At 51.2% G+C, this 16,113-nt stretch overlaps 1 protein-coding gene across 1 annotated transcript in view; it reads left to right on the forward strand.

Moving 5' to 3' along the window:
- The first annotated feature begins 773 nt into the window (after positions 1-773).
- Positions 774-16,113, forward strand: part of Crtac1 (cartilage acidic protein 1) — a 145,172-nt gene continuing 129,832 nt past the window's right edge. The window contains exon 1 of the mRNA XM_021151716.2: positions 774-926. Coding sequence (XP_021007375.1) covers positions 903-926 — 24 coding nt within the window. The 5' untranslated portion in view covers positions 774-902. The remainder of the gene's footprint in view (positions 927-16,113) is intronic.

Genomic DNA, 16,113 nt, shown 5'->3' on the forward strand with positions numbered 1-16,113 from the left:
AGTTGCCTGGGCCGCCGCGCCTGACCGCCGAGCTGCGCTCGCCTGCTCCCCGCCCTCTGGGACCGTGGTGAAGCTCTGTTCCCCATACTGAGCAGTCCCCCGGAGGCGCTCGGACACGTCCCTAGGCTGGATAAAGATCGACTCGGAGCTCGCTCCCCAGCGAGAAATCTCGCCATCGGCGTGGCTCGCGCGGCCGCTCTGGCCGGGCCTGGGAGCCGCCAGATCGCTATCTGGGAGGCAGAAAGACAGCAGCGCGGCCGCTACCCCCCGCCCTGCGCTCGGCGTGGCTGCAGGGTCCTGGGGCTCGCTGGCCTCCCTTCCCCCTCTTGCACTGACTTCCCCGCGCTCCCCCCCTGGGGACATCCGCTTCCCGCCCGCCCGGTCCCCAGCGTCCCTCCAAGGCGCCCTCTCCCCACTCGCCAGGCCCCGCTGCCTCCTGAAGGTTACGCGGCGCGGCGGCGGGGCGCGGCAGAGCACGGGGGGCACCCGCCCTCGCCGCCGCCCGCGCCGCCGCCCACCCCAATGCCCGCCGCGCCGGGCCAGCCTGGCTGCCGGCTGCTGCCACCGCAATCCCGGCTCCTAAATCAGCGCGGGGAGGCGCCCCTTCCCCCACCCGGCTCCTCGGGCTCCCCGGGCCGCGATTGGCCGCGCGTGCGCCCCCCAAGCTTGGGCCCCGGCTCCAGCTGCCGCGCCATTGGCTGCGGGCCTCCGCCAGCCTTTACATAAGCCCGGGCGCGCTCGAGTGGAGTTGTATAAAGCGAGCGCGCGGCGTCGGGGCGGGAGGCTCGAGGCCAGCCCGGGACCAGGGCTGGGCGCTGCAAGGCGGCGGCGCCGGCGGCAGAGGCAGCATCGAGCGCCCGCGCTCCGACGCCCCCAAGCGGTGGGGCTGAGAGAGCCAGAGGATGGCTCCGAGCGCTGACCCGGGCGTGAGTATCCGCTCCTGGAGCCCCCACCCCTTCCGGCGGAGAAAGTTTCTCCAGCCCAGCGCACCCCTCCCCGCACGCCCCCAGGGGTGGCGGGGATGCAGCTGGGGACCTGGGAAGATCGGGACTGCGAAGGCGGCGACGCTGCTCCCAACTTGCCAAGAGGCGCTGGACTCGATTGGCGCGCAGATCCTCCCCGCGGGCTGGGGGCTAGGCGGGCGCCAGGCTGGAGGTGGTGGAAGAGATGGGAGCCGAGGTGTGGGGGTGACAGCCCACAGTTGGCAGAGAACGTGTTAGTGGCACAGAGGATGGAGGTCAGCGGTTTGAGAAGGGGGCAATGGGGCTAGTAGGGGGCGGAGCAGGTGAAGGCTGTGCTGAGGGTACCCGGGGAGTCACCCAGCTGGCGGGCTCAGTTTGGGGACGACTAAGCTACCAGCCTCGGCCGACTGCCAACGCTTCCAGGTTGGGGAAGATCCCCCGGGGCATAGCTCTTCTCCCGGGAAGCCGAGCTGTCTCCCCTGCACAGCGCTGAGTGGCAGAGTGCTCCCGGAGCCAGCCCGGTGCACAGCGTAGCTGCCAGCCGCCTTTTGCTGGACCGAGGTGTGGTCTGGCTTTCTAGCTAAGGATGTTTCAGGCAAGCTCTTTTCTGGCATTCTAGGGGAACCATGGGGTCCCCCCTTGATCTTATGGAATCACATAAAGGTTTTGGTGGGGCAGCAGGCAGGCTTGGGGGCATGCCCAGCAATGCAGCGTGATTCTTTTGCAGTACAGTAGTTGGGAGCCCTGGTTAGTCCCGCTTCTGCAGAAACCAACTAAAGAATCCAAAGTCATCTCAGCTGGGATGGGAGCCTCCCTAGGGGTGGGGGTGGGGGCTTCCTTCTTGAATGACTAATGATTACTATTGCTATTGGGTGGGTTCACCTACCGTGGCATCTGTACATCTCATCCGTTCTCCTGGAAGCATTCATGAGTTGCACTTGAGGTACCTTCTGGGATGGGTGCAAGACTTCGAAAAATGAAGCCAGTTGGGAAAGAAAGCAAAAAGGTTCCCAGAGTAGCGGTTTGATGCTGTGTTGAACCTGGGAAGAACTCCTGGGGAAAAGCTATCAGGGAAGATTTGAAACCATGATAACTTGGGACAGGAAGTACCCCCGTTGAATTAAAGCAGATCCAGAGACTTGAACAGTTCCTCACACTTGGGTATTGAGACAGAGACGTGGAGGGTGGGAAAATGGGAATATGGACAGTTGGCCCAATATGGTCTTCAAGGAGGCGGTTTTTCCCCTCTCTCTTTCCTGTCTTGGTTAAAAAGCCTCTTCTGGAGGCAGGTTCTAAAGTCAATTTGGTAGGCAAGGAAGGGAGTTTAGTTCTTGGTGCTGGACTAGATTAGAACATTTTGGTCTCCAGTTGGTGCTGATAGACTCTGGAGAAGGTTGAAGGCTGCCGGTGGCTTCTGCTCTTTAGCTGATGGGTTGGGGTTGAGCCATTCACCGTACTACAACCCTACCAATGGGGATGTGTTCAAACTCCTTGGATACCTGCGTTAGGCTAATGATCTTATGTGGGGGGTTACCAATTCATGCCCACCCCCACCCCCATTCCCTGTTTGCCTGCAGTCAACATTTCTCTGCTGCATTTCCCAAGACCTTCTTTCCATTAGGGATGTGTGCAGTGATATACCTGCTTGTTGCTCTGTCTTCCTTTCTTCATCTGGACTACACCTGGCCTTCTGAACCCTGGTGCTTATTCTTTGGCTCCAGGGTGTTTGGTTAAGGTATCCTATGGTTGCATGGAGGAGCCCTGTGGATGAGTAGACCAATGGCTTGTGTAATGCGGAGACTGAAACACAGATTCTTATAGAGGGACTAGACCACCGACCAGGAAATTCTTCTGTTAAACGGGTTGTGACCACCTGAGTTGGTCCTCAGGCTTTCTTGCCTCCTTCCAAGTCAGTGGAAGCTTGGAGGTGGAACGGGCTCCTTGGTGACCAGTAGGGGGCACCAAAACCACCTAGCTCAGGACTAGTGACTTGTTTCTTACCCTTCACTGGCCATAGTAACTTAATGCTTTAAGAAAGCTCAGGCTACCAACCCCTCAACAATCATCCATTGTGATTGAGGACACTGTGACTGGGGCCCTTCCACCACATGTCCTGTGACTTCAGGTGGTCCTAGGACCTCAGAAGCAGTGGGATGGCAGAATATTCCGGGGAGGCAGAGCCGATACATAGCCCCGCTTGCTCTCTGAGATCATTGGTTTTTTTGCTTGGTATCTGGGTATTCTTTGAATTCTGGGAACCTAAGAATATTTAAGACTAGAAAAAAAAGAGGAGCTCTGGGGAGTATCTGGTCTACCTCACCCCATTCCCAACATTCCCCTGTACAATGTATTTACAAAAAAAAAACACAGCTGAAGTAAAAGTAGTGTTTTTCCCAAGGTCACATGGCTGTTTGGTAGAAGAGATGGGGCCAAGCCCCAGGATTCCCAGTTCCCTGTTTGGAGCTTTCTCCACTCCAGTGACCTGCTTCTTCTGTGCTGTGAAAATGGACATATGTTTCTACGCAGTAGGCACTGGTAATTACTGACTGGCCAGACTTGAGTATACTAATAGCTTTAGTAAATTTAGGGAAATTTTCTTTGCAAGAAGACAAGGGCAGATAAAGCTCTCATAATGAACATACACAGGCTGTAAAATTCCAAGTTATCCTCTCTCCTCCCTCCTCTGTCTTGTCTTATTGCTCTAAATGATCTTTAGGCAAAAGCTGTGCAACTCCGTGCAATGGAATCAGAAATGCGCAGGCCCTCACCAGATAGTCTTAGAACCTAAGGCGAGGCCTAGACATCCTCTAAGGCATGTTGGAACAGTCTCTCTGTCCTGCAGTCACACCTCTGCTGGTGGGACCCCTCAAACTCAGATCCCAGGTGAACTAAAAAATTCCCAAAGAGTGTTTCCCGATGTCCTTCATCCTTGCCGATCTCAGCTCAAGGTCACCGTAGTAGAGGCTGTGGTCTCAAACAATCCCTCCTCTTCTGGCATCTGGGGCACCTAGAAGATGCTCTCATTTCTGATGTCCTTCTGTTCTGCTGGTCTGGTGGGTCCATGGGTAACTCCACTATAGTTTTCCACTATCACCCAGTTTCTTTATGTCCTGTATGCACTTCCTTGGGGTTGGTTCTTCTTGGAGCTTTAGGAGATTTGGTGGCCTTTCTTCATTAGGAACCCTGGTGCCAATCCGGAATTCTGAGAAGTAAAATCCTCTCCTGCCCTTGAAGGTCACCCAGTGGGTGCTTATTGCCAAGGAAAATGCTTAAGATTGTTCAGCTCTTCGGTCTCACTGACAAGATGGGTCTTCATCCATAAGAAAGAAGGGAGGTGAGGATGTAGGCCACCAGAGAGCCATAGCCCCTTTCCTTAAGTGCGATTCCGAGAACTGTGTTTGAGATCCACGTCAGCCTATTTAACTTCTCGGTCTTGATCTGATTCTACGTAAGATCGGAGGAGAATAATTACCTTCAGTATAGGAAGAGTATAGGACCTTCCTGTGAGGGTAGGTGAGCAAAGATGGGGGAAGATGTTCTTTGGGATTCTTCTCTTTAGGTGCGATGCGAAGAGCTAGTCATTTGGAAGGGGCTATTAGTGCTGGATCACTGGGAACATGGTGGGATCTTTTCCTCTGCAGCTAAGGCCAAGTGTTGAGGTTTGCACATCAGCTTCTGGTCATGGTGGCATCTGGACTGATGAGCAAAGTCTGACTGGCAGGTCTCTCTCTGGCCCACTGCTGGATTTTCACTTTGGGGTTCTGCCATGCTTGGGGGAAAGAAATTTTACAGGTCCCAGGATAATTCTGAATGTGATGGAAGGCCCTGAGCTATTGATTCCTGAGGAAGGATCTTTCTGCTGGGAGAAGCCTTCCTCAGAGCCCAGTGATTTAAGAGTGCTGACAAATCCTTGCTCACCGAGCCTCCTGCAGGCTGCAGATAGAGGCTCCCAGGCCAGCCTGGACTCTGCTCTGGATTTCTGAAGAGTCTGGCTGGTTGCTTAGGGGACATAAACCTGTGAACTCTCCTTAGGAGAAAGTATGAAATCAATTGGTTCATTATCACACCAAACACACGCTGGACCACTTAGGGCGTTTAAGAAATAAGAAGTAGCAGAGGACTGTGAGATTGGGTTTGAAACATGTACAAGAAGGTGTGAAGGGCTAGAGAAAAAGAGTGAAGGATGGATGGAAAGACCTTTGTTCCCCCATGCTCCTTATGTTTCCGACCCCACTGCAGCCCCTAGGCAGTAGTGATTGGAGAGATTACTGAACTCACACCACCCAGACTTTTGGCAGGGTCTAGAGATAATATATTGCCACAATTGGAATGAAGGATACTGCAAGCATCATCTGGTGGGAGAGAGGCCGGGTTGTTGCTGAACTTCCCTTAGTGCACAGGGAAGCCCCAACACTACTGATTAGCTGGCCCCAAGGCTCTACGGCACCAGGATCTCGGAGCCCAGCAGTGCTTTACAGATGGTAGAGATTTGGGGAATGTTCCAATCAGCTCTGTTTCATAGCCGAGGACCCTGAGATCCAGAGTGGAGAGATGACCAGGCAGAGCCCAATAGCAAGTGGACAGCAGAGCTAGTCTGGAACTCACATCTGCTCCTTTGAGGCTGGTTTACCTAAACTCCCCCCAAAGTTGTTGTGAAGGATAATTATGAGCTGTGGAAACACTTAGAAAATTACAAGGAGACTATTATTAATGCTGCTATTATTACAAATTTGGGGGTTTGAAAAGTTCTGTTTCTCTGGTACTGACTCACAGTAGCACTAGATCAGTCACTCCCCAAGTCCTATGCTGCCTTTCGTGTGCTCGTGGAAGGGGGTTGTCTTAACAGAAGATAAGGATCAGCATCTTTATCAATAGAGGAAAGTCCTAAGATTTGCCTTTCAAAAGTGCTAGACACCTAGAAAGCAAGAAAGAAGAAAAAAAGGAAAAAAAATTTTTCCTTGAAAGAAATTGGATGGACTTTGTGTGAAACAAAACACTCCCTTCTTGGAAACATTCCAGTCCCCTGGCCCCCGTGTGCGTTGGTTCCAGCCCAGGAAATCTGATCAACATCCGGAGGCGAAAGTGATAGCTACACAAATGACAGGCGACTGGATTTGTCCCCCATTCTCTGAGTCAGGAGAGACTGTGACTTCTCTGCCACCCTTTCTGCTGGGGGGCAGGGCAGGAGGGGAGCAGCCTGCACCGGGAAGTTCTACAGGGAAGTTCTGGGAGGGATGGGAAGGCCGGGTACTAATTAGTAAAACCTTGTTTACTTAACAGACATATTCTTAAAGATCTCTTCCAAGGGACATTTTGACATATTGCTTTAATTAGCCACAGAAGAATGGAGAGTGCAGAGAGTGTAAAATGACCCTCGCTGATGTTTCCAGTTACTCTTATCTTTGTTTGCACCTCACAAGTACTCTGACAAGGTCATGGAATCACTGCTGAGCTAAGAGACTGTCCTGGTGACCAGAGGAGGGACCATAGGGATGTCTTTTTCCTTGCCTATGCCAGGTTCCTTCTGGCTAGAGCATTGATTTCAGTGGGGTTTCTGGCCCGAGCCTCCTGACTTCTTTTGTCACACCTGTCTTAAATGAGCCACCTTGTCCTGCAAATCTTACTGAAGCTCCCAGGAAAGGCACAGGCCTGAGCGCTTGGATTTTTCCCTCCTAGCTCAGCTGCAAAGCTCCCATAGGCTCGGCGGTCACAGCCCCACTTGATGTTCTCCGCATTCAGCTGGAGAGAGTGGTTCACTCCTTGTGGTCAGGATTAGAGAAGGAAGTCACTTAAGGCTCCCTTGGAGGACTAAGGTTACCTGCATTGGAGAATGAGGTTTTACTTCTTAGACCTCTGCCTGGATGCACTGGGAGCCGCGAGCCCCAAGTCTCAGGGAAGCAGTCACCTAAGCTGGGTGGGCTCTTTCCACTGCGTATAGTGGAAACCCTTCTCTTTGAAGTCAGCCTATCTTTCACCCTGGCCTCAAAGAGCAGCTTATGTTACACTTCACAGCCCTGCACCTCTCATCCAAAGAGGCCTTTGCAAGGGTAGAAACAAGAGTCTTCAAGGAGATGCTGCCCTGCCAATGGTGTTGGGGGTGGAGACACAGCACAAGTTGCTCGCCTGTACAGATTCAGCACCTAGGACAGCACCCGAGACTCCGGAGCTCAAAGGGTGCTAATAAATGTGTGTGGTTGGGGGAGGGAGGCATGGTTTAGAGGTGGCCTTTCTGGGGCTGAGGTGGCCTCTGGCATTAAGGTGAATCTCCAAACTGGCCTCACTTGGGGAGGCCTACTTCTCTTCCAGCTCCTTCTGGAAGCTAGCCTTTGGTGTCAGAGCCATGTATATCTCCAGGACCCTGCTAATTAGCAGGGCTCATGAATCCTATGCAAGGGCCACTCAGTAGGACGATGGTCAGCTGTGAGCCTGAAGCTAGGCTGGAGTTTCCTTTTCTCTTCACCATCCACAGCTGCTTCTCCTCTCCCCTCCCCCACCCCAAGGAGCTTCTCTGGTGACCCCCCTCGAGCAGCCTTACCCTGCTTCGGCCCACAGAACAGCAGGAAATTTGGATTCCCACTGAAGACAAACCAGGAACTGAATCTTTGTCTCACACAACCATTCCCAAGAGGAGGCTCTTAAATAGCAAGACCCACTAATGCATTTTAAATGATTCCAGGGAGAAAAAAAACCCAAACAAACAAAACCCTGACCCACAGACTCTTAGGTCTGGAAAGAACTTTGGAGGTCATCCAGTGGCCCCTACTACCCCCCACACCAGGCTGTTCACATCTCCTCTGGGGCACTGCTCAGAAACATACTTGACGCCTTGCACACGGCTGCCCCAAAGCTAAATGCCCTTTTGAAAAATGCAAGTCTGATCATGTCTCGGCCTTACTTCAAAACCTCCCTATGGTGTGACTCCAGCTCCTTCCCTTGGTATTGCAGGCTCTGACAGACCCCAGCTGCAGCCTCTGCACAATGCTTTCCGCTCTCCTCTCTCCCCCGCCCCATCTCCCTCCACCCTGTGTCCAGAGTCTGCATTTCTGGAAGCAGCAATTGCATTCGCAGCATGCACTGATCTGTCTCACATGCATGCTTCTGATCCATGGGTCTCTGCCACTTAGAATCCCAATTCACCAGCTCCAGGGACCCTCTCCTGTCTGGCTTCTCCTCCCACCTCAGTAGTTAATCCCTCCCTCCCACTGGCTTCATCTAGTCTGTACCTGTTGCTACTCTGAACTTCGCTCATGAGGTTGTGTGAAAACCTAGCTCCTTGAGTCTGGGGACCATTGCCTGGCTTGTCATTTCTAACCTGGTAGCTAGGCTTTTCCTACGTGTTTGAAGAATGAGTGTGTGTATCTAAGTGTATTGAGGGCTTCTGCGTCTTGAAAGCAGTGTTTAAGGAGCCAAAGAACTCCTCTGGGGTCCCTAGACAAATTAGTAGCAGAAGCAAGTCTATTTCTCAAAGTCTTACAGTCCAGAGCATTCCACTCAACAATTGACAGCTGCTCCTGGAAGGGGCACCTGCGTGCCTGGCCCCTTCTCCTGAGATGTATTTGTTCAGGCGGCAAGCATCTATTACTAGCAGTAATAGTGTGATTACTGTTACCATTACCTACCGTGTGTGGGCGTTTGCTATGCCCAGGACTGTGCTCAGAAGGTAAGGCACATTCATATGAGTCCACTCTCACCGGTGTGCAAGCCTGTCTTCCCATTTTACAGGCCAGGAAGGCTGAGCTGCTGGTCATACTGAGTAAGATGCTTGCTTGCCTTGGGTATAAGACTAGCAGTCTCCAGGCATCTCTCCCGTTCACAAAAACTGTCTCATTAGCAGAGTGCTCTCTGTGACACATCCTGGCCTGGGTCTCTTAGGCTCTCTTTTGCCTTTTTCTGGAAAAGATCCATCTTTCCTCTCTTGTACCATCTAGAGTTCTCTCTTCATGGGAGGAAGCAGTATGTTTTCCTGGAGCTGGGGACAATGCAAAGGACAGGGTCACTGAGGATGTAGCTCAGTGGTAGAGTGTTTGCCTAGCATGCACAAGGCTTTAGGCTCCGTTTCTAGCACCACAATGGGAGGAAAGATATATAGGTTCTGTGCCTCCTGGGTTGGTGGGTGGGTGGGGTGTAGAGGTCTGGAGTTTTTCCAGGCTGGCCATGTGGGGGACCAGCAGAGGGAGCAGGGTGGAGAAACAGAGCTAAAGATTTAGAACGAGCATTCCACGGCACAGAAATTTTCTCTCATTCTCAGTATTTTCCTGGTGACCAGCGTAGAGCCTGGCATACAGCAGGTTATAAACAATCCTGAATGAATGAATGAGCAGATGTTACCTCCAGTACTCCCCTATCCATTATTCTCTGCGTCTTGCCCTCTCTTGGTCCCCTGCATACTTCAATGTAATTATTTTCTTGCTTTATTTTTTCTTCTTCCAGTGTTAGGAATGGGAGCCAGGCTGTCATGAACTCAGTCAAGCACTATCCACTGAGCCACACCTCCAGCCCTACTGTGTTCTTTTTTTACCATACCGTCACCTTGTCAGCCTTCATCCTTTGGACCTGGTCCCCATGAGGCCTGCTTCCCAGCATCCTTCCTGCCACATGCCCTGCACCTACCATGCAGAGCATCATTGTGCTACAATACCCTGCACCTCCACAGTGCACACGCTATCTCCCTGGCCTGAGACGCACCCCTGTCCCCTTTGGCTAGCTCACTGCTGTCCTCCTTCCCTTCTGTCCCCATCTTACTTGAATCAAGAAAAACTTGGTGGAGTGAACGAAACAGTGTACTGAGGTGTCTGGGAGTATTGATCCTGGTACTAGTTTGCTTAAACAGAAATGGTGAGCTCACTGTGTAGGAGTACATAACCTTGGTCAAGTTACTTAAGTCCTCTGTGCTCAAGTTTCTGCATCTGTAAAATGGGAACACCACCTCCCAGGCTTCTAATGGGGATTAAATGAGTCGCCCACATGGAGGGCAGTAACACCAGTATGGCCAGAGTTAGGTATATAATGTCATCACATTACTGCCCACTTTTGTTCAGGACAATTGTACAGGACAATCTGCTATCAGCTCTGAGACAGAGAGGGAAGCAGGGGGTTGAGTAAGAGGAGAGGAGTTAGCAGGAATGGAAGATGCAGGGGAGAAATGCCCATCAGACAGGATGGAGATGCTGAGGACACTGGAGGGATCCACAAAGAGACTTGACCCTTGACCCAAGACCTAGAGGTCATGAAGAATGATGAAACAAGAAAAACAGGGACACCAGAATTGAAGCCTGAATGGCTGTGTTGGTTTTGGAGGATTTCAGTGAAAAACATCTTACTTCTCTACTCAGCTGGGGACCAATGGAGGCTAGAGGCAGGACTCCATCAGATAGAATGAAATGCCCCTGCGGTCACCTAGGCAACTCTTTGGCAGGTGGTGCCTTGTTAGTGCCCTGTTCTGGCCTACTGCAGCTCCTTTTGTAGAGCAGACTATCTTGCTTGGTTATGCTCAGTACAAGGCAAGTTGTCTCTACAGGGACCAAGTTGTCCAGAGGAGTCCCCAGGCAGAGTCTTCCAAAGTTCCCAGGGTGATGGGGGATGGGGCACTGTTCTAGTGTGGCCTTTCTCGGCCTCACTGCAATTGACATTTATAGATGCCACTGTCCTGGAGTCTATCCTGTGCTCTGAAGGACATTCAGCTGTATCTCTGGCCTCTACCCACAGGATGCCACTAGCAACGGCTTCCCTGGTTTGACGACTCAAAATGTTCCTAGACAGTGGAATTCCACTCGAAGACCGTGTCTCTAAAGACAGAGCCTCCAGATGAGATCCAGGAGTGGAGACTGAGTACCACCTCCCACACTGTGGTCCAGGCAGCCGAGGGCAGGTCAGGGTGACAGCTGGGTCCCCCTGACCTTTGCAGATGTCTGCTGCCTGCACTGCGTGTCCTTCCCTCCTCCTCAGCCTCTCCCTGTTCAGCTCACTTCTTCCACCCTCTGAAACCCAGCCACAGCAGCCCCGCTCTGGGAAGTGAGCCCAGCTCCCCAAGGGAATCACTCAGGTCTCTTTGTGGTTCCCCTCCACAGCACCCCACACCCCACACAGCAAATGGTGGGTGACCTTGTCCTCAGGACCCCCCACCCGCAGTACCTCGCTCAAGGCCAGGTTCATTTTAGGTCTGCAGGAAGTGTGGCTGGGGTGACTGAGCCAGGGCTGCTCCGTCAGCTCTTCTTCAGTGGTGCTTGCATCCCCAGAGCTCTTTTGTGGGTCTCTGAGGATCTGATGGCCCAGGCCGTGAGGGGCAGAATGTTCCTACAGCTGCCATGCCTCTCTCCTCCTCATCTCAGCTGTCTGACAAGGGTCTGAGAGGGTCTGTTTTCTCTGCCTGTTTCCAACATTTGGTCCTCTTGCTTTTGTGAGAGCGTGGGGTGTGTCCTTGCACTTTGGATAATTGCAGAAGAACTGAGTGCCCTGGAAATTGCCCTTGGAAGCCTCTCCCACAGCTGCCTGACCCCACAGCAGAGAAGCCGGGTTGCTTGGATACCAGTTCTCAGACCCAATTCGGGAAAGTCTGGAGGCCACAGAAAACTGAGAAAACCGATATATTTTTTTTTTTCCTGCATGTGACCAGGAGCCAGTATCTGAAGACTGACTCCACCTTTGCTATGGGCCACCAAGCTGCTTTCCGTCTGGCCCCCTGCCAGGCCTTCCCCTAGGGCTCGCTTAACCTTCCTCACCGTGGCTCAGGTGATCCCACGTTACAGACAAGGACATTCAAGATCAGCAAGGTGGAAGAACACGCCAAGGTCGCGTGCTGGTCTGTGCTGGGCCTTCGGGTCCAGATGCAGGTCGCTGACGCCAGGCTTTGGGGTCCCTCTCAACTTCTTGCTGAGGATTGTTGAAAAGTTCGCTTATGGAGCATTTTAAGGAAGTCATTATGATGCTACAGTTCTTCCCAGGAACACAAGGTCCAGCCACCACACCGTCTTCAGAGAGACCTTTCTCATCCTTGGCCCCACAACAACCCTGCGGAGCTCTTCATTTCTTACGGAGATGCCATGTACTCTGGCCCAGTGCCCCTCTGCCAAGGGGCTATACCTTGGCGTTTAGCACCCCCTCCTCTGGTGTGCTCTGCCCCTGCAGAGTTTTACATGGCCGTGACACAGGGTGTCATACTTCAGTCGCTGCTGGTTTGCTCCGTGAGGGCAAACGCTGGGCTTGGTTCATCTTTAGTTTGTGGAACTCATACATCTCTAGCAGATGTTCTTCTTGCTCCGTACCAGAGGTCTAGCGCTGTGTACAGCACACACTCTGTAATACCCTCTGAACCATGTGAATATTGCTGCTAGTGACTGCCAGGCACAGTAAAGTAATAACGCCTAGCAAATGATTGACATCCAAACATCCAAGAAAACAAAACACGCTTTCTACCCCTTCATCCCATTCTAGTTTTGATTTTGAACCCTTTCCCCAAGGATTCAGATGTTCACAATAGTGTGACAGGAGACTCCTGAGCAAGTCGTATCGAATGTGAGGTCACTCTGGCCGCTCCCACCCTTCTGGCTCAGGCAGTAGAAGCCTGCTCTGCTTTCTCCCCCAAACTTCATATCTTCTGCCTCCGTTGACACTCTTCAGCTAAATGGATTTTCTTCATAGACTTCAACAAGTCAATGATGAATTTCAGGAGGAGAAACATTTTTCACTTCAAATCAGATCGCAGTGAACACTCTCATCAGGGGACCATGAGTCTGGGGCAGTGTTTTTTCATCCTGAACTGCCCGTCAGCATCAGCTGGACAGCTCCTAAGAAGATACAGCATCATGACCCAGGACCAATGAAATCACACCGAGAAGCACGGGCTTTACCACAGTGCTCCCAGGGACAGAGGTGATTCCTCTGGGCAGCAGCGGTTGGACGTCACTAGCTGGCAACCCTCTTGCTGGAGGTGAGGTCTGTAGAGCAGCGGCCTGGCCATTGCCTGACAGTTTGTTAGACATGCAGACCACCTAGATTAGAGCCTGTATTAGCACAGACCCTCGGGCGATTGTCAAGCACATTGCAGTTTGAGAAGTGTTGCTTTAGAGAAAGAACAGCTTTTAGACACCTATGACAAGCTGCAAGCCGTTTCTGCTGATTCATATTACCACGTGGACATATTCCTTCCGCCTTTCCTCCACTTAATAATATTAATAGCATATCTCCAGTGATGGATTCTGGGAACACAACTGGCATGTATCCCTGCCTTCACCTACCTCCATTTTCCGTGGGTCCTGCCTTTTGATGGCATCTTCCTTGGGTCTCCTTGACTTGACTCCCACTTCCTTGATCTGACCCCTTCACCTCTCCTTACCTCTATGCAGACATCAGAGTTGGGACTCTTCCCAGTCCTTACCAGTTGTGGTAATTTTACCGTGGGCTGAAGACAGCTGGTGCTTTGAGTATCTAAAGATGAACCAAGCTGGGGATTGCCCCACCCTGTGGCTGATTCCACTCCTCAGATCTAGAGGCAAAGGAGAAGGTTCTTGAATGAAGCCCAGACCTTCAGTGGAGTATATTGCTTGGTTTCACGACTCTAGGAGCGGCAGCCATGGTGCTGCTCTATAAACTACACGTCGTCGGAAAGCAAGGCTCTATGCCGCTGGGGAGCCTGTTAGAAATACAGAATCTTGGGCGCCCTGGCAGAGTTATTGAACCAGAATCTGCATTTAAACAAGACCACAGGATGATTCATGGGCACATTAAAGCCTGAGAGGCTGAAGCACTGGTGTGGAGCAGTGTTTCCCAAGCTTTACAGCCTATTGAAATCACACGGAAACTTTGAAAACCCCTATGCCCAGGTTCCAGCCTAGGCCAATTAAGTCTGATGGTCTTCAGATAAGATTCATGAGTCTGCACTTTCTAAATTGTGGTCAAATACCCACTGCATAAAAGTTACTATTTAAGCACAACCAAAAAATCCAAAGCCAAACGTCTACACCATCCATTTGTAGAAGTTAATTCATCTTCCCATCCGAAGCTACAGTCATCAAGTACCAGATCCCACGGCGGTTCTCCGCAGCCTCTGGAAAACACATGCTATTTCCTGTCTGTGTGGGTACAGACTACTCCCAGGACCTCATACAGATGGAGTTGCAGAGCGTCTGTTCTCCTGTGACTAACTTCCTTACTTTACCTGCTAACGTGTCTTCAGGATTTGTCCACATTGTGGTGTCGGCCAGAATTTCTGTTCTTGCCATGGCTGAATATGTTTCATGTGTGCCATGCTCTGTTTATACATCCACAGACACTTGGGTGACTTTCATCTTTTGGCCAGCCTGTTTACTACTGCTGCCCTGGGCATAGGTGTGTAGATATCTGTTTCTCCTGGATTCTCCCAGAAGCCCTTGCTCTTGCTCTTCCATCAAGAAGCCTGGGGTGAACTGTGAGAGTTCATTACTCTCTTGAGGTAGAAAAACTCGACAAAGTTATACACGTCAAGAGGCCCACGTCTTTGTGTTCCATTTAGGAAGACCTGTCAAACAGCCCAGACCATCAGGGGTGTGCATATTCCAATGTCACCAACTGTCTGAAAGATCACTCTTTGAAAAAACGATGAGGGCCATCCAGAGTTTCTGTGGTGAAGTAGGTGTGTGCTGGCCAGGCAATGGCTTAGGGGTGGGTCTGATGCCCCCCCCCCCAACAGAGTGCTGAGTTTTCCTACACATTCTTTTAAAAGGCCAAACTTGAAAGAGTTTAGATGTAGATTCTCTAGCCACACAACACATCTGGGTTGAACAAAACACCCAAGGTGAGCCACCAGACCTTCAGAGATCATTAACCCACACACGCCCTTTTGTCACATGGAGACTATCCTCACAGCAAAGGAGCCAACTATTTCTAAGCCAGGAGAGGGGGTTGCACAGAAGAAAAAGATGCCCCAGCATGACATGAATGCAATCAAGTTTTTAAAAACCTACTTATTCTTTCAGTTTCGGGGTGCCCACTCAGAAGTGGAATTTCTAGACCACGTCGTAGTTCTAGTGTGAGGTTTTTGAAGAACCACCAGCCACCCTGTCTTCTCACAGCACTGTACCATTTTCCCTCCCCCTGGCAGCACACAGGCTTTCCCCATTCTCCCCAGCATCTGTTATTCTCTGGGTTTTTATTATTGTTGTAGTCAACCAATGCGAGTGAAATATGTCATTGTGGTTTTGATCTTCGTTTGTATATAATTAGTGGGGTTTCATGCTCTCGTAGGCCATTTGCATATCTCTGGAGGATGTCTATTCAGGTCTTTTGCCCACCTAGAATCAGGATCTTTCTTTTTTCTTTTTCTCTTTTTCTTTCTTCCCTTTTCTTTGCCTCCTCTTCCTCCTCCTCTTCCTCTTCTTCCCCTTCCTCCTTTTCCTCCTCTCTTCCTCTTCTTCCCCTTCCTCCTCCTCTTCCCCTTCCTCTTCCTCATCTTCTTCCTCTTCCTCTCTTCCTCTCTTCCTCCTCTTCCTCTCCTTCTCCTCCTTCTCCTCCTCCTTTTTCTCCTCCTCCTCCTCTGCACTGCTGCAGGAGTGTTTTATTGATACACTATGGATGGCAATACCCTATCAGATATATAGTTGGCAAACACTTATACTCATTATGTGGTTGACTTTCGTCCTTTGACAAGTGTTCTTTGACGCACCAAAGTTTCTCATTTTGATATAGCCCATCTTGTCCGACTTTCCTTTGTCGTCTGTGCTCTTGGGGTCTTCTCTAAGAAATCGTTGTGAGGCTTGAGAATTTTGTGAAGCTCCTCATGTGCTTTCAGTGTTCAGCCAAGGTTGTGTAATGCTTCTTAAATTTTAACGTATATACAAATTAGCCTGCATCGTGTTAGAATGGATATTCTAATTTAGTGGGTCTTGGGTGAGACCCAACAGTCTGCATCTCTAATCGGCTGCTAAATGATGCTTCTGGTGCTCTATGCGTGGACCACTCCGAGTAGCCAGGAGGAGGAGCATGCCAGTGGCAGCTTCCATCCTGAAAGGGGCAGATGCAGTTACCATAGCTTCTCATAAGCTTCCCCACTGTTACTGTTTCCTAACCTGGCATCAAGATAACCCAGTATTAACCACCTCACTTCCTAAAGCTGGCCCTGAGCACCCCAGGACGGGGTGTATGGGGTACCTTTGGCATGGCAGAACAATTAGACATAAGG

Source organism: Mus caroli, unplaced genomic scaffold, assembly GCF_978045245.1.
Source record: "Mus caroli unplaced genomic scaffold, Mus_caroli_1 scaffold_20, whole genome shotgun sequence".
NCBI lineage: Eukaryota > Metazoa > Chordata > Mammalia > Rodentia > Muridae > Mus > Mus caroli.